This window comes from Pogona vitticeps, chromosome 2, assembly GCF_051106095.1.
Source record: "Pogona vitticeps strain Pit_001003342236 chromosome 2, PviZW2.1, whole genome shotgun sequence".
Taxonomy (NCBI): Eukaryota; Metazoa; Chordata; class Lepidosauria; order Squamata; family Agamidae; genus Pogona; species Pogona vitticeps.
The window spans coordinates 86,186,243-86,214,180 of record NC_135784.1 but is presented as its reverse complement, the minus strand read 5'-3'; the positions used below and the strand labels follow the sequence as shown (position 1 = coordinate 86,214,180).

The 27,938-nt window shown below is 41.2% G+C and overlaps 2 protein-coding genes across 10 annotated transcripts in view; one reads left to right on the top strand and one right to left on the bottom strand.

Moving 5' to 3' along the window:
• UIMC1 (ubiquitin interaction motif containing 1) overlaps positions 1–17,626 on the bottom strand; it is a 101,425-nt gene extending 83,799 nt beyond the window's left edge. For 6 of the 8 annotated variants that reach the window (XR_013541801.1, XR_013541802.1, XR_013541800.1 and 3 more), the window contains exons 1-2: positions 17,103–17,626; positions 6,123–6,277 (exon numbers count right to left, since the gene is read on the bottom strand). Coding sequence is in view for 3 of the 8 variants with exons in the window: in XM_078385578.1 (XP_078241704.1) it covers positions 6,123–6,277; positions 17,103–17,148 (201 nt within the window). In the remaining 5 variants the exon portion in view is untranslated. Of the gene's footprint in view, positions 1–6,122; positions 6,278–15,795; positions 15,953–17,102 lie in introns of those variants that run through there. The other 2 variants (XM_020790763.3, XM_020790808.3) reach the window with 2 other exon arrangements.
• Positions 16,766–27,938, top strand: part of ZNF346 (zinc finger protein 346) — a 28,163-nt gene continuing 16,990 nt past the window's right edge. For both annotated transcript variants that reach the window (XR_012083637.2, XM_020791502.3), the window contains exon 1: positions 16,766–16,926. Coding sequence is in view for 1 of the 2 variants with exons in the window: in XM_020791502.3 (XP_020647161.2) it covers positions 16,866–16,926 (61 nt within the window). In the remaining variant the exon portion in view is untranslated. The remainder of the gene's footprint in view (positions 16,927–27,938) is intronic.

The window sequence follows — 27,938 nt, the reverse complement described above, 5'->3', positions numbered from 1 at the left end:
CTTCCCTCCTGTCGATAACTAACTTATTTCACTATCCTCTAGTGTATTAATATTGTTGTTTTATTTTATTATAATATTGTTGTTAGCTGCCCAGAGTAGACTTTGTCTAAATGGGTGGGATATATATTAAAATAAATAAATAAATCTATATATAAGAAGCAGGGAACTGAAATGCATTGATATTGCATAAATACGTTTCTCCTCAGCTTGAAAAATAACTAGGCAAGGCTGTAAAAACTGCGCACAACAGCAAATTAGTTCTTCTGTCAATCATTCTGCAAGGTTTAGGTTCAAGTCATGGCAGTTCAGGCCATTTCCAGAATCAGTAATGCAACTGCTAGCTCCTAAGCCTGTATATAAATAACACAACTCTCAACACTGATTTAACAGTCAAGGGTCTTTATTACTTAATTCTGTGGAGTGCCCTACAATTTGACATTTGTGTCCTGACGATCAGATATAAATTTGTCATACTGGACAGAACACAACTCCTCTCTAGACAGGTTCATTTATTCATCTCTTCAACAATTCAGCTGAACAAGATTTTGGAGAGTCTGAAGTCCTTGAGGTATTTTTGGTTGCTGCCATCGCTAGAGCATTATATTTCAAAACAGATGAATACCACATTCCTTTGCCTTTGGAATGAACCAAGCATCCTCAACAGCACTTCAGAATGCCTATCCTTCTTCTGTAGCTTTCAGAGCAAGTTCTCATAACACAGAAGAATTTCCAGGATTCCCATGTACATCTGTTTTACTAAATCCCATCACTAAAGCACTGCATAAATATCTTTCAGATAAATAAATATATAAAATAAGTAAATATCGTATCAGACAACAACAGAGCACAAAAATAAAAAAACAAAACACAAATATGTCATGGTACCTTAAAGATAAACTGCTATATTTTATTATGAGCATTCATGGATCAGGTCCACATTCTCAGACATTAGAGTGAGACTATACCACTATCATATATCACCACTCTGATGGCAGAAAGTGAGGAGGAATTAAAGAACCTCTTAATGAGGGTGAAAGTTGCTGTTGTTTAGTCATTTAGTCGTGTCCGACTTCGTGACCCCATGGACTAGAGCACGCCAGGCCCTTCTGTTTTCCACTGTCTCCCAGAGTTGGGTCAAATTCATGTTGGTTGCTTCGATGACACTGTCCAGCCATCTTGTCCTCTGTTGTCCCCTTCTTCTCTTGCATTTCTCAACATCAGGGTCTTTTCCAGGGAGTCTTCTCTTCTCATGAGATGGCCAAAGTATTGGAGCCTCAGCTTCAGGATCTGTCCTTCCAGTGAGCACTCAGGGTTGATTTCCTTTAGAATGGATAGGTTTGTTCTCCTTGCAGTCCAGGGGACTCTCAAGAGCCTCCTCCAGCACCACAATTCAAAAGCATCCATTCTTCAGTGGTCAGCTCATTTTAGGAAAGTGTGAAGGCAAGAGGAGAAGGGAACAACAGAGGACGAGATGGTTGGGCAGTGTCACCAAAGCTACCAACATGATTTTTTTTACTATTTAAATATTTTATTTTTAAACTACTAGGAATAGGGTAGGGAATACAAAAGGTAAAAGGAACTGTAAGGCATGGGAAAAGGGTTTTAAGGACAGGAGAACACAAAGTATACAATCATCCAATCTATTTATATTAGGTATACATGAATCTAATCTATTCATTTTTCAATGCAAAAAACAACTTTATATTCTTTTTTATACTGTTTGGTTATCCTCTAAATATCAGCTTATATTCATGTTTTAATTTAAATCTAAGTTATTCCAACTCTATCAGGAAATCAAGACCAATTATAAAATACACCCCCGCCTTTCAATTTCCTTCTGTCTTGGACATACATTCAGCCTGCCTGAAAAAATATCAATTTCTAGCACTTCCCATATTTTCTCAGTACCCTTCTCTTGTTTCTGTGACTCTATTTTCTTCCATTTTTGAGGAGATAAAATTGAATCCAGGACAGTAATCTGATTTTTAATATCAACTTCTCTGACTGTTCTATCTGAGTAGCTCACTGGGTAACTCTTAATCTCATCTATGTTACCTGACATCACTCTCAATAAAAACTGTTCTGGAATTAGTGCAGTTTCATTTAACTGTTGTTTAACCTCTGATGGTTTCCCTTTCATCAGGTCTTCCACCTGGTTGAGGTGCTCATTTACCTGCTGAAATCCTGTTATTGTCATTTGCATGGTAACCTGCCATTCTTTACCTGGCAAAATCCCAACCGTTGATATTTAAAAATTTCAGAGGTCATTTCCATCTTTCCAATACATATGGTTTGTATAAATAATTTTTTTTATTCCACTATTTTATCAACAAACCAAACCCATCATCATACACCCCCCCAAGTATGTCCTCTCTCATTGGCCAGATATTATAGCAATACAGTGGTGCCTCACTTAGCGACGTTAATCCGTTCCAGGAAAAATGTCGCCAAGTGATTTAATCACTAAGCGATTTTAAAAAGCCCATAGGAACATATTAAAACGCGTTTAATACGTTCCTATGGGCTTAAAAACTCACCTTATGCGAAATTCCTCCATAGCGGCGGCCATTTTGGGTGCCTCTAGAGCGAGGCAAAACAGCGGCAGCCATTTTGTTTTTGTGGCGGACATTTTGGAACTGCCGATCAGCTGTTAAAAATGGGCGCTTTGCGGTGATCACTTCCGCGCGATCATCGCAAAGCGATTTCCCCCATAGGAAACATCGCAAAGCGATCGGTTTTGCGATCGCAAAAACAGCGTCGGTATGCGGTTTCATCGCTCAACGGAACGATCGGTAAGCGAGGCACCACTGTATTATCAAAATCCACACAGTCCAACCAAGAGAAAGTCCAGACTAAACAGCAAACGTAGGGAGCCAGTCTCTCCAAAAGATATTGTGGTAGTCCTTCAGTAACTCCAGGCTTGATTTTCCTAGGTCCTCAGTCTATTTATTCTGTTACGTTCCTCTCGTTGATGAGATGATGATTCACTGTCCGTTACTCCCAAAAATTTATTCTTCCTTCTAAAACCAAACATGCTTCTATTATCAAAGTTCCATTCGACTCCAGTCCTGGCTTCCTCAGTTCTTCAATCTAGCCAATTATGTCGTCACACTGATGATTCACTGTCTGTTTTTTATTCCCAAAAGCTTATTCCTCCTGCTCCAAAGACAAGATTTTATTTTCAAAGCCCCACTCAAACTAGGGAGAAAAAACCAGACTAAACAGCATTCACAAGATTTCAGTCCCTTAAAGCCTGTTGAGTAGTATTTCCTCTGGGATTTTTTGCAGAAACACAAAATTTTTCCATCTCACTGTCTATCTGTGACCTTGAGCCATCATGCTGTTTATAAACTTGCTGTTTAAGAGACATTCGCTTTGAAGAAGCAAGCTGGCAGGCATGGCTCACCGCTTCTTCTCTCTTCTTTCGGTCAAATATTTTCACTTTATAGTTTCTTTTACACCTTAATGAGGTTGTTCATAAATCAAAGACTTACTTTGTTATTGTGTATTTTCGGCCGTATTTTTGTTCTCCTCTACTCAGGAATTTTGGTGTGGAGTTTACTCACAGCTTTGTGCCATAAAATAGCCTCCCATCTCCAATCTATGCTTGGGTGAATTTTCAGAGGGAAGAAAAATCAGGTTGCTGCCAAATCTTCTACTATCTGGGCTCACCATCTGCTTCAGGGTGACCTCTCCTGGCCTCCTCTTCGGTCCCCCCCTTTCTAGAGGGACCCCAGACTGAGCGGTTCCAGCTTTTTTCGGGAGCTGTTCCCGGGAGCTGCTGGCTTCACAGCGACCAAGTTCCGCCTCCCAACATGAATTTGACCCAACTCTGGGAGGCAGTGGAAGACAGGAGGGCCTGGTGTGTTCTGGTCCATGGGGTCACGAAGAGTCGGACACGACTTAACGACTAAACAACAACAACATATCACTGTCATATTTGTACATGGCCTCATAAACAACAGAAGATACATATAATGTTCAATTTGACAGAGGTTCAATAGTAAAGGAATGGTACTACCAGGCTGGGAATAATTCCACTTATCATTCTATGAGTCTACAAAGTGACAATAACATCAGTGACATAAGTGGCAAACTGTGGGAATCATTGTAGGATTTCATATGTGGCAGTGAGTTAGAAACTCTCAATTAGTATTCTGTTCTTTTGAGTGGCTCTGCAGCACCTGTATATACCTTATCTCTGCTGATTATCTTTGAAGTCTAGTACTGTAGATATTTTTTTAAGCCAATTTCTCACAGGTCACTCAAGCAGTGCCCAGATAGACTAAAATATTCTGAAACAGGTTTTTATGTGTTGCCATTTCTGATGTCAGATGTAGGTCTATTAATTGCTTTGCATATAGATTGTCCTGTTGATCCTATGTTGAGGGAAGAGGGGCATGGTTGGCAATGGATGACATAGATCATATTAACAGACAAACAAGGAAACACGTTCCTGATATTTTGTTTGACATTTTGTAATTATGTTGCCAGAGAAGACATGGGAACAAGAGTCTGTGCATTCTACAAACTTCAGGATGGTTGCGGCAGCCAAAATACTGTATTTTTCGCACCATAAGACGCACTTTTTTTCCAAAAAAACATTAGGAAAAAGTGTATGCATGTTATGGAGCGAAATTCCCAGATTATTTTTTCCTGTTTTCTTCGCCTAAAAATTGGGTGCGTCTTATGGAGAGGTGCGTCTTATGGAGCGAAAAATACGGGTAACTTTTTTCTTACCTCTGGACACAATCTTTTCTTGCAGATTAGTATCTTAGCCCACGTTTGTTCCTTCATAATATCAAAGCAAGCCTAATCTAATGAGAGGCATCTGCAGTCATGATGATTGCTGGGATTGCAACTAATGCGTAAGACATCCCTCTCCTGACAGAAAGAGGCAACCACATTATACAGTATGGCTTTCAGACACTAAATGACTAGAAGTGAAAGTGCTTTTGACCTAAACAGATAAAGACTAGTCCTATCAAAACAAATAAGACAGTGATTTTTACTCATAGTATGCGTGCATGCTTAGCAGAGTCTCATCACGTATCTTAACTGTGGTACTTTGACTCCTTGGGATTCAATGTGTTAAAATAAAATAAATAACGTTATTTACTCCCTAAAAACACAAACTGAGAGAGATTAAGAATAATTAATGGTGTAATAAGTAAACAAAATACCTACACTGATAGGTCTTACAGTAGGTGCTATGCTTGACAGGTGACTACATGGGCACAGATCAATCAATCTTAAAACCATCTTAAGAAGAAGAAATGGACTGCCAGTCAAAGAATCAACAATTTGACTCGGGAGGTGGAGAGAAAATTTAGCTGTCTACAGAAATAAACAGCAGAACACTGTCAAATTTCAAAGACAATTATGATATATAAATTTACAACCTCATTTCCCAGGAGTCAGCAAGTTTGACTGGTTTCAGAACTAATTTCCCCTCCTAGGAATTCATTAAACACTCAAAACCCTTCAACAAAATGTGGTTGGAAGTGCATCACTAGTTCCTAAAATTTGGTTTTGGGGAGATCACAACACAACATGGGGGAGTACATACTTTTATTTTAAAGGAGAACTGCACTTCTTGGAGACTTCCAGATAGATAAATAATCCTACACTTTTTAATGGGTGAAAAATCAGTAGTGAACAGGGCTCCTAGCATCCACAATACATCGGGGCCCAGATGGCCTGTAGGCAACATGTTGTCAACCCCTGCAATGCCCACTTACATATCAATGGGACATTTTTCAATACATATGCATATGTAACAATCATTTTTTTAAAACAAGATATGGCACTATAATTTTTGCTTATCTAATCTCCTACAGAAAAGACTTTCAGGCTTCTAACCCCTTTCCAATCAAATACAGAACATTTCCTTTTCTGACTGTGATCCATATGACCAAATCACTCAACAGTAATACCAAGAATAGTAAACAGTGAGTTCCATACTCCTTTCTTCTCTCAATTGCTTGTTATATGGTATGCCTGTATTTTCAATTTTACTTCAAACTCAAATTACACATGAAAAAAGAAAAGGAAAATAGACTGGCATATAAATGCTCCTTCCCCTGTCAGAACTTGCATGGTGTATGTTCTTGACCACTTACCTCCCCATCACTGTCAGATATGACAATACACGCATCCTCAAAACTGTGCTCCAAGCTGGCATCTGGGAATCTTCCTGGCTCCTCTTCCCTTTGATCCAGGTCCTGAGAATTAGGCCTGTCCACAGTTTTCCGCTTCTTCTTTGGCATCCTCCCCACTGAAACAAACAGAAAGATTTAATACCATTTGGTCGCTCCTAGCTTAGTTTCCTCCTAATAGATTGCTGCCTTATTACTTTGAGGCAGAACACCCAAGACATTAATTCGTATCACACAGTCCTGTAGACTTGAGAGTTATTAGGAGACACATTCATAAATCCCTGCTCATCCAATTAAGAGCACCTTATATAGCTGATTAAGCTTAGAAAAAGCCAAAATCACAGACTAACTGCATGTTCCAAAAAACCCAACAACAACTCATCTCAGACTTGCCCAAAGTTATACATTTAACATCAGGAAACATTAGCTTTCAAACTCCTATTAGCCTTCACCTTATTCCACTACTGATGAAGAATAAGCCAAAAGAGGGACAGTGGATCTTGCCAGACTCAGCATTCCAGGAGGGAAAAGTGAAGCATCTGAAGGAGTTCCCAGCGTTCATATTCAATTAGACATATGACAGAAGCTGCATTTTTCAAATGATATGCTCACAGAGCAACAGCTTGGACACATACTGTAGGACTAATGCAAAATTCAGAAGAGTGGCAAAAGACAATTCAAGAGAAAAGTCAAGGACATCGGGTTTCTTGTTAAGGCCTAAGCTGTGCACCAGACAAAATGCTTACAGTGCCCTCTGCTGGAATTCACTACAGCTATCTGTTCCAGGAACAGGATTCAGTGTGGAGGGAGGAGGACCTGCTGACTATTAGTACTGCAAATGCTAAGAATTATGTGAAACAGAGGGTAAAGCAGGTGCAAGTGCAATTAGAGCTATTGCTTTCAGTAAAGTCTTTGCTTGCCAGACTATACATAGCAAGAGAGCTACATAACAAGCTTTATCAGTGAAAGCACAGCCAGGAAAGCTGATTAGGGCCCTTGGCCAAATGAGAGCAGCAGCAACATGGCAAATGCTTTTCCTTTACACTCTCCACAGCTTTTCTGGCAATCAGTTCAATGTGCAAACTGATCACAACAGTCTAGCATTTCTGGTAACACATCTTCCTCCGAAACCTTTCATAAAGATGGCACCACAATAAGAAGCCAAAAAACACATACAAGGGATAAGGCAAGGCCTCAATACAAGAAGAGTGGGGCTGTAAGAAGATCCTTCATGACTCCCTTGCTACTAAAACAGAAACTTGACTGGACTGCACATTGAGCATTAAGATAGCTGAATTCTTCTAATGACAATCCAGAATGAACACAAACACATTTATCCTCAAAAAATAAAGAACTAAACAGAGAAAACCAGCTTGTGCACACTCATACCTTTCAAATATTCTTAGTCACAAACCACTATCGATACATTCAGCTTTTTTGCAGTGTTCTCATGCACAGTTCTATATTCTGCCTTATGTTTCATTTCTTGTGATCATGTGTACAAGTGGTGCCTCGCAAGACGATTGCCTCGCGGGACGATTAATCTGAAAGATGATGGTTTTTTGCGATCGCTGTTGCACTTCACAAGACGGTTTTTCCTATGGACGATTTTCGCAAGACGATGTTTGGGTCTATGCTTTGCAAGACGGTGTTGTTGTTTTTTAGACCAATGCTTCGCAAGACTTTTTTTTTCCCCATTGGAATGCATTAAATAGATTTCAATGCATTCCAATGGGGAACTACATTTCGCAAGACGATGTTTTCTATGGATGATTTTCGCAAGACAACAATTTTTCCCCATTGAAATGCATTAAATAGATTTCAATGCATTCCAATGGGGAACCAAGTTTCATAAGACAATGTTTTTGCAAGACAGCAATTTTCGCGGAACGAATTAACATCGTCTTGCGAGGCACCACTGTATATTGGGAAGTTCTATTTATTTAACAATGGGAAAAATGCACATGGCATTTCTTTTACAGGTCCAACCTCAAGGAGCTGACCATCTAAAGCTTAGCGATAGAGAAAAATAGATGAGGTAACTTTGAGCAAATGCAATGACACTAACATAGGCCTCACAATTTCTAGGGATGCTAGGGTAAGTTTTCAAAGGTGTTATGGCATGATTTCTACAGAAGCTTTGAAAGAAGAGAGAGCTGGCATCAAGGAAGAAAAAGTTCCAGGGATGAGTGGCAAGAAAGGAACATAGTGTTGCAGAGTTTTGAATTTTTGGTTAAATTCCCCTTGCTGTTCAGCAGAAATGCAAGGATTCACAGCTGCATAGTATTTCCAGAGTGACCCTAGGAGAAGGGAATGGTAAACCACTTCTGTGTATTCTCTACCTGGAAAACGTTGAAAAGGGTCCCTAAGTCAGATATTGACTTGACGGCACATGATTATTATTATTCTCATTAACTGACACTTACAGTCTCAAAACCTCACTCTGATACATTAGTAGGGGAAAGAATAAAAGGTTTCATTACTTACAACTGAACAGATCAAGCAGCAAACTTACAAACACGACAGCTTCTTTTATTATTAACATTTCAGCTCTCTCTCTCGTGACTCCGCCCCTGTGTGCTGAGTTCCATCATGACCGGGACATAACATGATCGCTGCGCGGAGGGGAAAGACAGCTGCGCAGAGGCGCACGTGCGCCAAACTTAGAGGGAACCTTGGCATGCTGTCTTTTGCTAGTAACTGCATTATTCACAAGTTATATTAATAAGGTTGCAACTCTATACATACTTCTCTGAGAGCAAAGACCACTAAATCGAGTTAATTTTGAGGGGTAATCATGTGAACAACTATACTTTAAATTTCATAAATATGCCAAGTACTATAATTTGACATGCTAACTATATCAGCTGTTTGGACAGCTCAGTAGTTTAGCTATTTGGCCGTGGAGATAGGGGTTGGGAGTTCAATTCCCAACTGTGTCTCCTAGGGGGAAGAACCAGCCTGTGGGGTTTTGAGTAAGCTGCGCAGTCCCTGGATGCCCTCCAGAAGAAGTGAATGGTAAACCACTTCTGAGTACTCTCTGGTTAGAAAACCCTGGAAAGGGTCACCATAAGTCAAAATTGACTTGATGGCATGCAATTATTTATTCTTAAGTAAATTACGAAGGATGTATTTTACATTGTTAAAATAATACATTCAGCTTAGGTTTGTTAATGAATAACTATAGTATTATTTCCCCCAAAAAATTCTGTTCACAAATTTTAAAAAGTGCAGCACTGAGTCAAAATTTCCAAAAATGTAGCATCTTTAGTTCTGCCTTCATCTGCAGTTCCTACATTCCTATTTTGCTTTTACAGATTTCTATACAGACACATTTATACCCTTTAAGTTTCTAGTGCTGCCACCTTGAAATGAAAAACAAACACTACCCTGGAAGTCTGTCAATTCAAGAATATTGAGGGGAAAACATTTCAAATTTACACTGGTTATGTCATTTAGAGCAACACATAGAGGCTATAAAGAAGACAATTATTTCAAAATCCAGTTTCGCCACTACTTCCTATTCACATCAGATGGTGTACTTTCACACACCTCTGGAAGAAGATGAGAAATACTAAGGAACAGCACTTGTAAGCCTGCCAAGAAACTAACATTCAGCAACTCCCCAAACTGTGCAGTACCTTTTCTACCCAATGGATCATATTAGGTGAGAGACTGCAAAGAAGCACAAAGATTCCCTTATCCTCCATGCTTTCAAAGACATGCACAGATTTAACCACACAACTCTAAATAAATAAATAAATAAAATTAAATACATGCAGCTCCGAAAACAAAGAGGCTGATGTCTCCAATCATAAATTAAAAAGACCCAGACAAGTCAGGAAGCAGTGAAAATGTTTCACTTAAATCTCATTCTCCCCTTTTATTCCAATAGTCTGCTTTTAAGTAAGGCCCATGTTTGATTTCACCAAAACTGAACAGAGCAAAGAACTATCTGCAACTAATTCTGAATGTTGGCTCACAGCTGCTTTTCCATTCACCTATGTGGGCTTTTTCAACACCCCCCCCCAATTCTGGGACTCTTAAGAACATTTCCCTAAGCTCAGACAGCCAAGGTGACCCCTTAATAGGCAAGCCCAAGTGTGCTTTATTTCAGAACTCACACTTTTCAGGGGTATCCTTGAAAATCTCACATTTATGATTATTTGCCATTTTCTCTCATCATCATCTATCACACTGATGAATCAGAAAACAATTACCAGCAGGATAATTCACAATCTTGACACTGCAGCTACTAGACCTGCCAAGCTGTGACAGCTTAAAATGCTCAAACATGAAGCCGGAAAAATGAATGACTCTCATTCCCAAATGGGTTTCTGAGAGGTCCAAGCTACTGGCTGCTGATTTTTAGCCACTATTCCCCCAGCCCAAATTCCTGATAATCTGCACCATAGACTAAGAAGTACGCATTATTCAATTCATTAGAAGTCAAAGATACAGTAACATGTAAAGCTTCCCTCAACCTTCTTTTATTTTCAGAGATTTAACATGCCTTGCAAACTGTAACAGATTCACAGCAGCCACAAAAGGCTGAGTTCACTAAACCTACTTTTTGCAAATCATTATAAAGTACCTAGATGGCAATAGCATGTTTTTTTTGTTTACACTCTTCCTTTCCACTACAAAATAGCACTTAAGGCGGCTTACAATCTTCCTAAAATCAACACAAGTAAAACATAATTTTAACCATAAAATCAAGTAAAAGCCCATAATAAAAAAACATTAAAATTAATGGCATTGAACAGGGGGTTGAACTTGATGGCCTTAAAGGCCCCTTCCAACTTCACTATCCGATGATTCTAATTAACAGCATGAAAATATTTATTTATTTAAAATATTTATATCCCATCTTTCTCCTCAAAAAGGACTCAAGGCAGCTTTACAATAATTAAAAAGATACAATGTGAAAAGTTGATTAATAAATTATGACAATATTAAAATGAATTAAACAAATATATTAAAAATAGTAGGAAAAAAGCACTAAACACACACTAAAAGTAACAAAAACAAAACCCCATTTTAAAAAATCCCTCTCAGACCACCAGCCATGAGGGGAAAGCCTGCTTGAAGAGAAAGGGCCAGCCTGGCCTCCCATGAAAAGAGGAGTTTGGAAGTAGTGACAGAGAAAGCCCTCTCCAGCGTCCCCACCAAACACACCTGTGGTGGTGGTGGTGGTGGAATCAAGGTTTCCCCTGATGATCTTGAACCAGACAGGCTAATAAAAGGATATGAAATCTTTAAGATCGCTTAGACACAAGCCGTTTAAGGCTTTATAGGTTAAAACTAGAACTTTGAATTGTGCTTGGCAACAGACCTGCAACCAGTGGTGCTTCTGTAGCAGGAGAGTTATGGGGTCGTTGTAACAAGCCCCACTAAACAAAGTAGTTGGAGCATTTTGAGCCTGCTGAAGTTTCCAAACACTTTCCAAAGGCAGCTCCATGGAGTGTGTGTGCATAATATAATAGCCAAAATCTCACTGCTTAGCGCAGTACATCACACTAGAGCAGGTTCACTGAATCAATAGGAATTTGGTGAGTCAATGCTTCTGTAAGTTCTATTGACTCAAATTGGCCTATTCTAACTGCAACTTACTTTAGCACAGTAACTCACAATTAGAATACGTCCATTTGAATCAATGGAACATACAGAGGAGCTGATTCACTGAATCTCTATTGATTCAATGGTCTTACTCTAGTGTGATTTATTGTGCTAAGCAAAAGAATTTTGGTCAATATGTTACCATATGATATGATGCAATATAATATATATTATCACACTACGGTTTTTTTAAAAAATAGTATAATCACAATTTAAATCTCTGCTGATCACTCGAAATTAATGAGGGAATTCAATATCAATGCATCTTCCTGTGAAGTTTTTTGGGTATTATTGTTGCTCAGTGTCAAAGATAAGGCAAAGAACAAGTAAAGGATTAACCAAAATCTGAAAAAAAAATCCAGTGGATCAATTTTTAGATAGACTCAGCAGTTACAAATAATGATTAATGCAAAAGAGTCTCAGGAATACAGAAGAGACCTGTAATGCTCATGCTGGAAGGCTCAGAGAACAAACAGCAGCAAACTGAGGATAAGAATCCAGAAGTGCAGAGCTGCAGCAGACAAATCTTTCTTCTACGACTGTGTCAATGCATACATTGAAAATTCCATCGAAATCAAAGAGACTTGTTTCCAAGAAAATACGTCTAAGATGGGCTGCGTGAATAAACATACACCACGACAACATATCTGGCTTCAGGCTGTTGTCTTTGAAAACTTATTTCCCAATAATCAAGTTTGCCTCTGGGGGCTGAAGCTATTCTGCCACCAGAACTGACCCTTAGCCTACTAACAGAATATGGAAGATGCCGAAAATATCTTCTATATGGCAGCACTCTGAAAAGCAGAGAATAAAGTCCATATTAGGATGAACATATTAATACTAATTGCATGGCACATCCCCATACTCCTTTCCAAGAACTGCCATGCTGTTATACGTAACCTCACCAGACTAATCTGCTGTCTCTAGATGGTGTGACATATAGCAGGACTTTACTTGATTAATGCAAATTTCACACAGGATCATACAGAAAGCAGCCTTTCATAGACCCTGGGCCCAAGCCATTCAGGTCTTTGGTAGTCACAGAGATGCAGCCTCATTAAACTGCAGTGTAAGAACATATTATGGTTCAGTTACTGGTTTATGGCATACTAAATGATGATGTTGTTTCATAATGTACTTTGTTGTTGAGATGATGACAAGGTACATGGGATGGGAATGTATTTGTATCACAAACCAATGGCATGTACCAATCAGATGTTTTTAGGGTTATAAAAAAGCTGCTACTTTAGTTTTTTTTTTTTTTAAAGAGAAAGTTATCACTTTTTAATGAACTACATTTATGTTGATGATAAACAACTACTTGCTGGAAGGTGAGTAAGAGTAACGTCACGAGCTGTTTTTTAAAAGTAGCTTTCCAAGCTCTAGTGGCCTTTAGCCGAGGAAATGAGCAATAGTCTTTTCCCACCACATTCTGGGAAGAGTCATCCTAACAGGGCTTGAAATGCTACAGTACAGTGCCTCCAAATCCCACATCAGCCAAACATTCTGGAAAAGCAGCATGACTGATGTTATCAAATGCCGCTAAGCACTCTACCATCCTATCTTCCAGCACTGATGTCAAGAACATGATAGCTGCTTACTTCCCTGACCTGGACATGAGAAGGGTCCAGATAATCAGTAACAGCCAGGAAAACATGGAAGTCAAAGACTACTACCCCCTCCAAGAAACTGCTTAAAATGGAATACCAGAAGAATATGCCCTTCTTTCAAGGACTATCTCCACCACCTAACAACTGGTCCATATATCTCCTAGGCAGCTCTCACAAGGCAAGAAAGATACAGATTTTAAATGCACTTGGTTGGCTGTCAAATAACTAGCCCTCAGGCTGAACAAACCAAAAATCATCCACAAAAATGAACAAAGGGCTGTCATATGAAGGAGTTTGCTCACCAAGCAATTTTTTATTTCAAATTATTTGCTTCTCCAAGTTGACCCTCGGTTCACTAATTATTATAAGGCCATCCCATTGTTTTCAATCTGTCTGCAACCAAATCTAATGATGAACTAAATTTTCTTTTGTGAATTGAATAAGTACACAATTATAGCACATTTTCTTTGAGAATATTCCTGTACTATAACAGGCACGTCAACTTTGCTCATTTTTATAACACACACACATACAAATATATATATTTCAGGAAAGTCCCCATTTATAAAAAAAAATATCCGCAGCATGCAATGCAGCTGCTTTTTATATCACACATAATATCTCAGTCTTACTTCTCCCCTCTGACAGAATGAACCTACTCCAAATTTTAAAAGAAAAGCTTGAAAATATCAATATGAAGTTCTGTAAAACCACGACCTATTTTAGTAGGGTATAAATAACAAATCCAAGGTTACTAGATGCCTGTATATTATAGATTCAGGGTGAAACAGTGCCTAATGATAGAAAACATTGCTGTTTCTACTGTTCTAGGCTCCTTGTTTTCTGGTACTGCAGATGCGGCTTGTTCTATCATAAGAACATAAGCAAACTGGGCAAGACTTGCTTTGAAAACACAACAAAAAACACAAATAAGTGATTGTCACAAAAAGAATAGGCATACAGACTTATTTTTAAAAGGGTGGATTTAAAAATGAAAAGGCATTTGAAACACTAAACTTATCACAGCAAGAAGTTGGGGGGGGGGGTAGGAGAAGAGATTTGTTTTCCTAATATTTGCTATCGTCAAGTTCTTGTTTAAAAGAAAACATGCTTTTCCACAATTAAAAGACCTCTCAATTTCTAAAGATTCAAAACACAATAATTTGAAGAAATCCTCAAACTTTTATACATAGCAGCAAGACTGCAGATCACTCCTTGTAACTGATGTTTTTTACCTCAAGAAACTTACCTAAATCCCAAGCAATACCCAAATGACAACTTACAAATACTACAGAAATATTTTTGAAAATATGCTAATAGTAAGTACACTGTGCCAATTTGGGTTTCTTTTTACACATTACATCCCAAAGAAACCAACATTTTCTGGTGTAAATAGAGTCAATCTGCAAGACTGCAATAAACCAAATACACAAAAGAAGGGATCCTGTATTTAATAATTATCTAAAAGAGAGAACACCTTTGGTTCACAAGCTTCTATATTTTACACCTCATCTATCATTCTCAAATCTCGCGTGCTAGAAACAAGTTTGCTTTTTCTGAGAAAAACAAGTTATGTTTACAGACATACTGCAACTGATTTACCACTGACAGTACAGTAAATTAGATTTGGAAATGGAAGATCAGCAGAAGCATTGAGTGTCCTGAGTTACCATTAGTACGCCAAAATATCAGATTGATGCTAAACAAGGTGAGAAAAACAGCATACGGGGTCTGCACCAAGGGAGAGTAAATGTTCAGCGATTGCTATGACAACCCCGAATTTCACACTCCCATCCAGACTTCCTCTGCGTCCCACCAACGACGGAGAAGGACGGCGCTGCCCGACTACTGGCAGCAGAAGAACTGCAAAGTAGGGACTATCCTTGTAAGAAACAGAGGCCTCCAACTGTGAGAAGGGAGGCAATTTCGGAGAGGTGTGCCGGCTGTAAAAGTCCGGACGACCAACGGCGAGGTTGCTAACAGCTGAAAAGACTCCCACAGGTGGTGCTTCTAACACCAAGTTGAAATCAAGCAGTTGCTTATCTCTACGTTAGGAAAACGTTGCCGATTTCTGCCACATCGCTAGGCTGTCAGAAACACACAAGACACAGTTAGGGTGTTTCTCTCTCTCTCTTCCCCCCCCCTTCCTTTCTTCTTAACAAAGCTCCTGACTAGGGTTTGGTCAGAGGAGGTGGGGTTGGGTATCCCGGGTCCCATCGACCGTGCTAAGCCCGCCAGGCTCACTTGGAGGGGTTTTGCCAGAGGCGAGGGGATACCTCGTGATAAATTGCACTATAACACCAGAGGGACCGACCCTACGGACCTCACGAAGGACGGGGGAAACGACGTGGTTGGAGCGGGGCATGGACATTGAGAGAGAGAGAGACAAGAGACTGTACTGTACTCACCGGCCCCTGCCGGTCCCCCGCCCCCTCCCACGCAGACCCCCCCGCAAGACAGCAAGGAGAGAAGCCAGCCGGAGCCTTTGCTGTCTCTCGCGGGGGGGGGGGGAGAGAGAGAGTCGCACACAACCCGACAGCGGAGGAGCGAGAAGATCTTTTGCCCGCGCTCAAATTAGCGCCAAGAGCTTCCCTTCCCACAGCTAAGATGGAAAGAAGACGCGCGTTCTCGGAGCCACGTGATCCGCTCTTCCCGCGTGAGGTCGTGGGGAAGTTGGTAGCGTCATCTTGGGTGAGGGCAAGAGGCTGGTTTTCCTGCTCCCTCGAGTTGAAGGGACATTCCCCCGTTTTCGCCCCAGTGTTGTAGAGACAGTTGGGATTTCTTTTTTTTTTTTGGTCATAGGTTCTTTCTTTTACTATTCCCATCAGGTGTCATTTCCGTTGAGAAGAGAGGCGGAGAAGAAAATGTCTCAGATATATACATGCGGCATTTCTTCGTGGGTTTAAATTGGGCTATTTAAACGATCCAATAATGACCTCTCCCCTTTCGTTCTCCCGCCCGTAGCCTGCCATGGAAACACCTGAATCAGAGTGACTATTAAGGAGGTCTACACAAACATAGCATTGTACTGTAAATGGGAGATATTTTGCACAGCCAAGATTGACGAGTATAACAATGGCGCTTTTTTGCATTTTGTCCATGCCTCGGGGGAAAAAGGTGTGCAAGTGTTTGCTTAGAATGCAACGTATATCCTCTGAACATCTGAAAGCGCTGTCTATGGCAATAGTGTGTCTACTTCCTGCGTTATAAGAACCACCGAGAGGTAACAGATACTTGCCCTCAGAAGGAAAGGACGCCCAAAAGAGCCTGTTTATTCACGTGCTTTTTCTCGAGTGTTTTGAGACCAAATATCGCGAGAACAGAAGATACCTCATAGGCTCACTCGAACCTTTCGATTCCCGGGCTAGGCAGCGTTGCTCTCTCGATATCTGCGTATGGAATCAGATCCTCTCGCGATATCTCTGTGCTCCGAGAGAAGAGGGAGAATTGTGGGGGGGGGCGGCGACGGCGTGAGAAGATGGCGGACGAGGCGGGTAGCAACGGCGACGCTACTGCCTTACCGGTGGGGAAGGAGGCAGGTGAGGTTCGGGCAGTTCTATATCACTCTCACGATAATTTGATTCTTGTCTCTTTGTTTCTTTTCCCCGTCTTCTCATCTTAGTTTATTATGCTAGGACTATAGCGGGGCCCGTTGGTCTTTTCCTGCTCTTTTTTATGTGGCTGAAGGATGGGGACTAGTTGCCGCTTTTCTTACCCCGTTGCATGCAGAGAAGGAGGGCCGAGCAGTGCGTGATTTCCATCTCTGTCTCCTCCCCCGAGTTGATCGCGAATCGTAGACTTCTTCCCTTCCCCTCTGAACGTGATTCAAACTTTCTGATTCCGACCGAACCTATTCCAATGAACACTTAACTAAAAGAATACAGCGGTGGGCGTGTTACTTAATGTTGCTAGTTGAAATCTATGAGCACGTTGAGATGTTGCCGTGAGATTGCCATAGTAATGTTTTCATGATATGCCGAACAAGGGCAATGAGTTTACGTCTTACTTGTTGTCCTCCCTGAATTGATTACCCAGTGACAACAGACACATTTATTGTATACCTTGGTATCACCTGGCAGGACAAAGTTCCAAATAGAGTAGTCCTAGAACGTGCTGGAATTTTCAGCATGCATACATTATTGAAACGGCGACGTCTGCGTTGGTTTGGGCACATAGTGAGAATGGCTGATGGTCGGATTCCAAAGGACCTCCTGTATGGAGAATTAGTGAAGGGAAATTGCCCCAGAGGGAGACCACAGCTGCGATACAAGGACATCTGCAAGCGGGATCTGAAGGCCTTAGGAATGGACCTCAACAGATGGGAAACCCTGACATCTGAGCATTCAGCCTAGAGGCAGGTGTTGCATCACGGCCTCTCCCAATTTGAAGAGACCCTTGTCCAGCAGTCTGAGGCAAAGAGGAAGTCACAAAAGCAGCAAAATCGGGGAGCTGGACGGGACAGATTGGATTTGTCTTCAGTATGGAAGGGATTGCCACTCTCGAATCGGCCTCCTCAGCCACACTAGATGCTGTTCCAACTCCTCCATACAGAGCACGTTACCATAGTCTTTTGAGACTGAAGGATGCCTAACTAATACGTTAGCATTGGAACTTCAGTTGAATTAGTTCTAAAAGCAGTGCAAAGAACCTGTGATTTGCTGCTACACTTCTGTGATGGAATCTGCCATATGTACTCTGCAGTTGTCATGACTATGCAACCCATGTGTACATTTTCAGCAGGTTAAACATTTAGGGAAAATAATGAGATGGCACAAATGTTGATGTGAGCAAATATGAGCAAGTAGATCTCTCCAGGGTACATCTTACAAGACCATGATTGAAAGTTGTTATTTACTTTAAAAAATTATGTGTCATCAACCTGACAAATTTTCTCATTACTATTAACTTTTCAATGAAAATGAAGCCTTTGAAGAAGTTTTGAAATGTTAAAATATCGTGGTGTTTAAAGCCAACAACAAAGTTCAAATGGTAAAAGCAAAAAGCAAAATAATTAAGCACTTCATCCCTGCCAAGAAAAGGTCTTAAACAAGAAATTATGAACAGGTATGCAAAGTAGATCTCCTTCAGTAAGGTATTCCACACGTAGTGGTGGGAGGTACGTTAAGAAGGTTCTTTGTTACCTAAAGATGGCATAGAGGGCTGCATCCTAAACCCAGAGAAGGCTTTTTGAAAACACCCTTAATGAAGCGAGAATAGAATGTACTTATCAGAAACTGACCATTGGCTGGTGATGCCGGGTTATAACCAGGAAATCATTTCAAAGATTCTGAACCAGTCCCACACTTGCCCTTTTCCTTTATTCCTGGACCCCTGCTGCTATGAGCAGTACTCCAAGTATGCTGCTGATCAGATGCTGGGATGAGACTGAGCAACAAGCAGGATGCTTGTTTCAAAAAGAGATGGAAAAGAACAAATACCTGGTTTGCTGTCTTTCTGCTGTTGTATGTTATTACCTTGGGAGAGTTGGTGTAGATTTGATTCTTTTAAATATTTGTATGCTTATTGTTTTTAGCTTTTAAATGTTGTCTTTTAATTATATAAGCCAGCTTTGCCCTTTTTTAAGGAGAAACGCAGGGTAAAAAACTTTTAAAAATAAGCTTTAATGAGCCTAGCTTATCAATTTTTGCAGTACATGAAATTTCACTATTGTATCACAGATGTACAATGCATACAGCTCTCCCTAAAACATTAGCATCACAACACTGTATTGTTAACTACCTGGTGCAGATACATTCTGCAGAGATATGACACTTTAGACACTGATCTTGCATGTTTATAGACATGTATTTCCTTACATGAAATCCATTGAACTTTTTTTCCTAACAATTTATTTCCTTTTTGTTCTTTATTGTTTTGTTTTGGATCAATGACATATAATGCAGTGGACTGGTAGCAGGCTACATTTTGCTCTCATTCAATGTTTACTCTTGTCATAATTTTGTAAAAGTACTTTCCTTTGCCATGGAAAAGGTACAGCATGAATACATATTTATTTATTTATTCATTACATACATTCATTATGTCAGTGAGGCTTGTGGCATTCTAACATTTCCTCCATCACTATTTTGTTGCTACCTTATCTCGTTATAACACTTTGGTAAATATAAATACATCAAGGCCAGTTAACATTCAAGGCTTACTCCTCTGTTCACTGTCATATACATGACTAGTAATTCTTTCCCAAGGGATGGGGATGAGGGTTACAAAACATAATGATTGTACTGACTTCTATGTGGTAGCTCTAAGGTAAGGTAAAGGTTCCCCTTGACATTTAGTCCAGTCGTGTCCGACTCTAGGGTGCGGTGCTCATCTCCATCTCAAAGCTGTACAGCCAGCGTTTGTCTGTAGACAGTTTCCATGATCACGTGGCCAGCGCAACTAGACACGGAACGCCATTACCCTCCAGCTGTGGTGGTAGCTATTTACATGCTTTTGAACTGCTAGGTTGGCAGGAGCTGGGACAAGTGATGGGGGCTTACTCCATTGCATGGATTCAATCTTACGACTGCTGGTCTTCTGCAGTTTAACCTACAGTGCCACCACATCCCTGGTAGCTCTAAACTGCGCTTGAATTCATCTGGAACGCTTGCTTCTAACCATCCATACTTTTTGCTTCTTATTATGTGTCCAAAGTATTCTGGCTTCCTGTGTTTCATGTGTTCTATGATTTATTTTATTCCATCTCTTAGTATGCCTTCATTTGGCAACTTCTTGAGCCAAAAATTCTTAGCAACCTGCAGTAAATCAACATTTCAAATGTTACTTTTTTTGTAGTTGAACGTGTTACAGTACATTATTGTTTCTCCTCTGTACTGTAGAAAGAAAAATGTGCATTCTTGAAGCCAGTTTTAACTTTTGTATTGTATATCACCTTGTGTCCCTTTTGGAAGTTGCTGTGGAACATCTCTATTCTGACTTTCATTCTGTGACTATGATCCCAATATTTAACCAGTATTCAACCAATATTTTCCACCAGACTCCACACATTTATATTCTTTAATTGAATTTCTCAAGTTCTGGTTCAATGCTTTTTACTAATGTCTATAGACTTTGGTTTCTTCCCATTCATTTCTAGACCATGTTCATTATTTGCTTCATTTACTTGATTGAATAATCATTATAGATTATCTAAACTAGTGATGGCAAACCTTTTTGAGTCTGAGTGCCCAAACTGGGGGGCAGGGACAATCCAGTGGGTGGCGGGTGATGCTGTCCTTTGATTCAGCAAATGCTGTTTAAATACGTTCTTTGGCTACAGATTAAACAGTACAGTGGACTCTCTACCTACAGAATTAATTCGTATTGGAACGGTGGCTGCAGGTCGAAAAGTCTGTAGGTCGAGTCTCCATTGACCTACAATGCATTGAAAACGGATTAATCCGTAACCGACTGTTTTTGTTCCATTTTTGTTCCATTTTGGGTTTTTTCTGGTCTGTAGGTCGATCCTCCGGCTGCAAGTCAAACCTAAATTTTGCAGCCAGAGAAGTCTGTAACTCAAAAAGTCTGTAAGTCGAGGGTCCACTATAGTGGAAAGCACAAATATCATTGCTATATTCTTCATATCTCTGTTCTCTGTCATCTGATTTTCAGCTTTCGGTGGAATTTTTGGTTGCAAGTAAAGTTTGTCAATATAAACATATTTTGGATTAAGACATTTTTTCACCACCATCAACATCATTTGCTATGTTTGCTTTATTCAAACACTTTCATGCAGTCCGATTAAAACAGGTAATAACCTTAAAACCATTAAAACCAATAAAACTAATAAAACCAATAAAGCCAGGTGTAAGAATATTGTCATAGCACAGAACGTCAATCCACGGTATTCAGCATTTATGTGGCATTATGATCCCTGCCAAATCGAAGCCTCAAATTCTTAGCTGCTAGTGCGAATTGTGCTATAGCATATGTAATGTTCAATTGTGTATCAGCGAGCAATCCTACTACTGTTTCAGTGTTGGTACAGTTAAAATACATCTGAATGATGGGTGACAGAAATCTTTCCCTAGGATTTTTGTAGAGAGGGCAGAACAGTAGATAGTGAGTTAGATCCTCAATCTGGTTGCAGCCAAAGACACATTTTCGTTCCTCAACTGGGATTCCTTTATACCTCCCTTCGAGATATGCTGAGGCCATCTGTCCAAATCTAAGTTCTGTAAATGCTCTGCGAATCTGGGGAAAAGTCAATAACTCAAAATAATGTGGTTTTGCGTGATTCACCTGAAGTTGGGGATACCAGGTAGAGAAACGGGACCCAACAATAGCCGCCCTATCCTGACTAGCGTCAAGATCAAAGATCCAGTTCCTGAGGTCACGAGAGCTTAAACTAAGGAACTTTTCCATCAGAAGGTTATGGACCTTTAATTTTTGGTGACATTGTTGTGCCCATCCACCAGACTTTACTTGTTCTAGCCAGCAGCATTTTGTCAGGGAGGAGTCCTCCAAATTGTTCAGTCTATGCCAATATCTAAGATAGGCCAGATCGATTCTAGCTGCAATTGAGGGTAGGCCTAGCTCAGCTCTGAGGTGACCCGAGGGGGTTCCTGGGGGGAGCCCCAGTATCCACCTCATGAATTTGTTCTGCAGGATTTCTAATTTGGGCTTGACTGTCTCTCCCCATAGTTCTGTCCCGTAGAGCATTTGTGCTAGAATTTTGACAACGAACACCTTGAGGGCAGGATTTACCAGCTGGCCTCCTCTGCTGTAGAAAAATCTTTTTAATTGCCCTAATGATCTGGTGCTCAGTAAGATGGTGGCATTTAAATGCTGTCTCCAGGAGAGTTTCTCACAGAATTGAGGGCCCAAGTATTTAAATGAGCGTACCTGCTTGGTAGCATGCCCATCCAGTGACCAGTTATACTTAGGTGCTTTCTTCCCAAAGACCATGATTTTTGTTTTGGTGTAGTTGATTGTTAGCCATTCCTCTTTACAGAGCTGCCCAAATTTGGACAGCATTCTTTTGAGACCAATTTTATTCAAAGATAGTAAGACCAGGTCATCAGCATAGAGCAGTATTGAGATCTTCCTACAGCCAATGGTTGGAGGGAAGAACGTGGGGGAAGCAGTCAGTAAATCAGGTATATACTGTATATATATAGATTTAGTTTCAACATGTCTCTGCAAACGTACATAGCAGAATAGTGTTTATATGGTTCCATATCCTCTTCTGAATCCAAACTACATGTCTTCTGCTCCTTATTTGCACTTCTGATAAATCCTGTCGTGACAAAGTTATAGAAAATGCTTCTGCTGTTTGCAATCATGTGCTGCTCGTGAAATAATCTGATTTATAAGCACTTTTTATGAGCAGTTGGAAATAACTTCACTGAAATCTTTCAAACAATGTTTCATTGGATTAGGATATATTTTGGGTCAACGCATGCTATTGCTGTACTGTACTTTTTCTAGCTACTGTAATTTTTCTAACGTGTCTGTTCTACATAGTAAAAGAATATTTGCTGCAAAATGGAAACCAAAGTAAAGTCAGAGCACACACTGATAAGAGAAAACATGGGTTAAACTTTCTTTGAAGGTTGCATCCATTTACAGTGGGACCTCGAGTTACAAACGGCCCTAGTTACGAACATTTCGGGTTACGAACCCGATCTCATTGCAAGTAGTAAACCCTACTTGCAAACGCAGATTGGGTTACGAACCCAAAAGGCAGGGAGAAAGGGCGGGAAAATCGAATTTCCTGCCCTTCCTCCCTGCCTTTGGAGCTTTCAAAAGGCTTCCTCCAACATCGGAGGAAGCCTTCTGAAACCTCTCAAGCCAAAAAGGCAGGGAGAAAGTGCGGGATGTTCGAACTTCCCTCGCTTTCTCCCTGCCTTTTTGGCTTTGGAAGCAAGCCGGCCGGCCAGGGAGAAATCGCCTCCCTCCTTTCACCCGATGCTGAGTCCTCTTCGCCCTGGGCTGAGCTCAGCCAGCGCGACGGGGACTCAGCATCAGGTGAAAGGAGGGAGCTGATTTCTCCCCGGGAGCCCGGCTTGCTTCAGAAGCCAAAAAGGCAGGGAGAAAGCGAGGGAAGTTCGAACATCCCGCACTTTCTCCCTACCTTTTTGGCTTCAGAGAGCTCCAAAGCCGCCAATCGCGGCGGCGGGGACCCCCAGGGAGGTCTCCCAAGGCTTGCACACCACCATGGGAGACCTCCCTGGGCGTCCTCGCTGCCACGATCGGTGCCTTCAGAGGTTTCAAAGGGCTTTCCCTGACATCGGAGGAAGCCCTTTGAAAGCTCCAAAGGCAGCGGAGCGCCCGGTGGTTAGAGCAGCCGGGCCGCCTGGCCGCTCGCCCCCGCCGCATGGAACCAGCAGAGCGCTGGGAGGCTTCGGACTGGTAAGTCCTCTTTTTTTAACTTTTCTGTGTGGGTTTTGGAAGGTGGGTTTGAACTGGGGGGGATTATGTTTCTGTGGTTTGTGTGTGTGTGTGTGTGTGTGTGTGTGTGTGTGTGTTTGCAGTCCCAACGTGGGACTTGCTCTTTTTATTTTTGTAATTTATTTATTTTTTTGAAATGCTGGAACGGATTAATTCCGTTCCCAAGCATTTCAGTGGGAAATGGTAGGTCGACTTACGAACTTCCCAAGGTACGAACGTCCCCCCAGAACGGATTAACTTCCTATCCCCTCATTTTTTAGGGACATGGTGGCGCTGCGGGCTAAACCGCAGAAGCCTGTGCTACAGGGTCAGAAGACCAGGCAGTCGTAAGATCGAATCCACGCGACGGAGTGAGCTCCCGTCGCTTGTCCCAGCTCCCACCAACCTAGCGGTTCGAAAGCATGCAAATGCAAGTAGATAAGTAGGGACCACCTCGGTGGGAAGGTAACAGCGTTCTGTGTCTAAGTCGCACTGGCCATGTGACCACGGAAGATTGTCTTCGGACAAAACGCTGGCTCTATGGCTTGGAAACGGGGATGAGCACTGCCCCCTAGAGTCAAACAAGACTGGACAAAAATTGTCAAGGGGAACCTTTACCTTTACTTTATCCCCTCATTTTAGGTCCTAAGTCTCCCTAAGGCTCCCTTTTGCCCAGAGGAAGCCTTTGGGAACCTTGTAATTCCAAAGTGTTTTATTTTTTTTAGATACCACACTTCAGCTTATTTTAGATACCACACTTCAGCTTACTTTTTAGATACCACACTTTGTTACTCTATAATAAGATTTCTTAAAAGAACCACAAGACTGTCAAATTTATTATAGATCAATGTTCTCAATTTTGTCAGACATGTGGTGCATGAACTCTATATTGCAGGCTGTATCCATTTGGGGAAGGACCTTAGCAGTCAGCCAGAATCAGTGTTTATCCCTCCCCCTATAGAGACTGAGATATGAGATCTTCATGGAACTACGATGCTAATAAGACACTGTATCTGCAAGTGTGAAACTTCCCTCCCAGTTCTTCTAAAGCTCGTTTTGAGACTGGGTAAATTTTGTTCCTCACATGATCTCAATACATAGCAAAGGGGCTTGTTACTTTTCATATCTCAAGGGTTGCGTCTACTCCTGCTTACAAACTGCCCCCTTATCTACAATGGCTCCATCAGTTGTCAGTGACAGAGACAGGAATCCAGAAATCCCTATAACAAATCTAGGTGTCCCCTATCTCTGTTCCTCTCCTTTAAGAACACTATTAATAACTTACTATTGGCTGTGTTACAAAAGGTTATTTAATGAATACTTACTCTGTTGAGGACAATGGGAGGTTTTTATAGCCATTCTCGAGGCAGTTGAACTTTGCATAGAATCAGTTAACAGTGTCAGAAATGAATCTTGTGCATTTAATTGTCTCTTTTTTTGTCCAGTTTTTTTCTTCAAAGACTTCTGTCTGTAAAATCTCTTGGTTTTTTAAGGTGCTAGAAGATCCTGTTTTTTGTGGGTATCTTACTCTTTATTGTATTATTTATTACCAGTAAGCATAATTCTGGTATGTATAATAAGAGTATTTGAAATATGTTTCTGGCGTATATAATAAGTATTTGAAATGTAATTTGTCTTGTCATTATAGTGATTTGCTAGCATTTGTAAAATGGATGCAAGGAATTAGTTTTTAAAATTGACTACATAACAGTCACAACTGACAAGATTTTCAACCCACGCATTTATGTTTTCCAACCTGCTACATTATTCGTGTGTAAATCCTTGATTGTAAAATCACGGGCCTAAGATATAGTTGCTGACCACACAGGTAGCCCTTCTGTTATCGATGCTGCATTCAGTAGGCATTCTTCAGTCTCGAGAGACTATGGTAACATGCTCTGTATGGAGGTCTTGGAACAGCATCTAGTGTGGCTGAGACCAATTCGAGAGTGACAGTCTCTTTCACATTGAAGACAAATACAATCTGTCCCCTGTCCAGCTCCCTGATTTGGCTGGTTTTGGGACTGCCTCTTTGCCTTGGCCAGCTGGACAAGTGTCTCTTCAAAATGGGAGAGGCCATGATGCATCGCCTGCCTCCAGGCTGAATGCTCAGATGTCAAGGTTTCCCATCTGTTGAGGTCCATTCCTAAGGCCTTCAGATCCCGCTTGCAGATGTCCTTGTATCACAGCTGTGGTCTCCCTCTGGGGCGGTCTTCCTGCACTAATTCTCCATACAGGAGATCTTTCGGAATCCGACCATCAGACATTCTCACGACATGCCCAAGCCAACATAGACATCGCTGTTTCAGTAATTTATACATGCTAAAAATTCGAGCTTGTTCTAGGACTACTCTATTTGGAACTTTGTTCTGCCAGGTGATACCAAAAATGCGTCAGAGACAACGCATATGGAAGGTGTTCAGCTTCCTCTCCTGCCGTGCACAGAGGGTCCAGGACTCGCTGCAATACAGAAGTGTGCTCAGGACACAGGCTCTATAGACCTGGATTTTGGTGTGTGCCATCAGTTTCTTATTAAGCCATACTCTCTTTGTGAGTCTAGAGAAATTGGTAGCTGCTTTCCCAATGCGTTTATCCAGGTCGACATCCAGGGAGAGAGTGTCAGAGATTGTTGAGCCAAGGTGCACAAATTCATGAACAACCTCCAATTCTTGCGTGGAGATAGTAATAGAGGGAGTTGAGTCCACACCCTGGCACATGATTTGTGTTTTCTTCAGGCTGATTGTTAGTCAAAAGTCTTGGTAGGCCTTGCTGAAACGGTTCATGAGTTGTTGGAGGTCTTCAGCAGAGTGGGCAACAATAGCTGCATCATTGACAAAGAGGAAGTCCCACATGCATTTCAGTTGGACTTTGGTCTTTGCTTTAAATCTAGAGAGATTAAAGAGCTTTCCATCTGATCTAGTCGGAGATAGACATCTTCTGTTGCAGTTCCAAAGGCATGCATCAGCATGACAGCAAAGAAGATCCCAAACAGAGTCGGCGCAAGGACACAGCCTTGTTTTACTCCGCTTCAGATATCAAAGGGATCTGATGTTGAGCCATCAAAAACTACAGTGCCCTTCATATCCTTGTGAAAGGACCTGATGATGTTAAGGAATTGAGGTGGACATCCAATCTTGGGAAGTATTTTAAAAAAGCCGTCCCTGCTAACCAAGTCAAAGGCCTTTGTGAGATCTATGAAGGCCACAAAGAGTGGCTGTTGTTGTTCCCTACATTTCTCCTGCAACTGTCTGAGGGAAAATACCATGTAAGTGGTGGATCTATTAGCTCGAAATCCACACTGTGATTCTGGATCGACTCTGTCTGCAAGTACCTGGAGTCTCTTCAGCACAACACGGGCCAGCAGCTTCCCTACAACGCTGAGAAGAGAGATACCGTGGTAGTTATTGCAGTCACCCCTGTCTCCTTTGTTCTTGTACAATGTAACAATGTTTGCATCCTTCATGTCCTGTGGTATTCCACCTTCTCTCCAGCAGAGACGAAAGACTTCATACAACTCGGTGGTGATGATCTCTTTTCAGCACTTCAACAGGGATGTTATCCTTTCCAGGTGCCTTGCCAGAGGCAAGGAAATCCAAGGCCGCTTTTATTTCTGCTAAAGTTGTTTCACTGTCCAGCTCTTCCAAGACAGGCAGGCACTCAATGTTATTTAATGCCTCTTCGGTTACTACATTCTCTCTAGAATGTAGCTCAGAGTAGTGCTGCACCCAGCGTTCCATCTGCTGTGCTCGGTCCTGGATGATCACTCCTGTAGCAGACTTCAAGGGAGCAGATTTCTTCTGTATTGGACCTAAAGCCTGCTTGATACCGTCATTCCTTTGATGTTACCTGTGTCTGCTGCTATCTGTATCTGAGAGCAGAGCTGAAGCCAATAATCGTTGGAACATCTCCTGCCAGTCTGTTGGACTTGGCTGTGAGCAGCTCGAAGAGCCTGCAAGTTGTACTCACTAGGACAGGCTTTGTATTCTGCTAGAGCTCTCCTCTTATCCTCGATGGCTGGAATCAACTCCTCTGAATGGGCTTCGTACCAGTCTCCCGTCTTTTTGGTCTTTTTGCCAAATGTGGACAAGGCAGTGTTATACACAGTGTTCTTGAAATGTGGCCATCGTTCAGGTGCATTTACATTAGCTGGACCTGGAAGGGTTTCCTCAAGTGCTTGGGC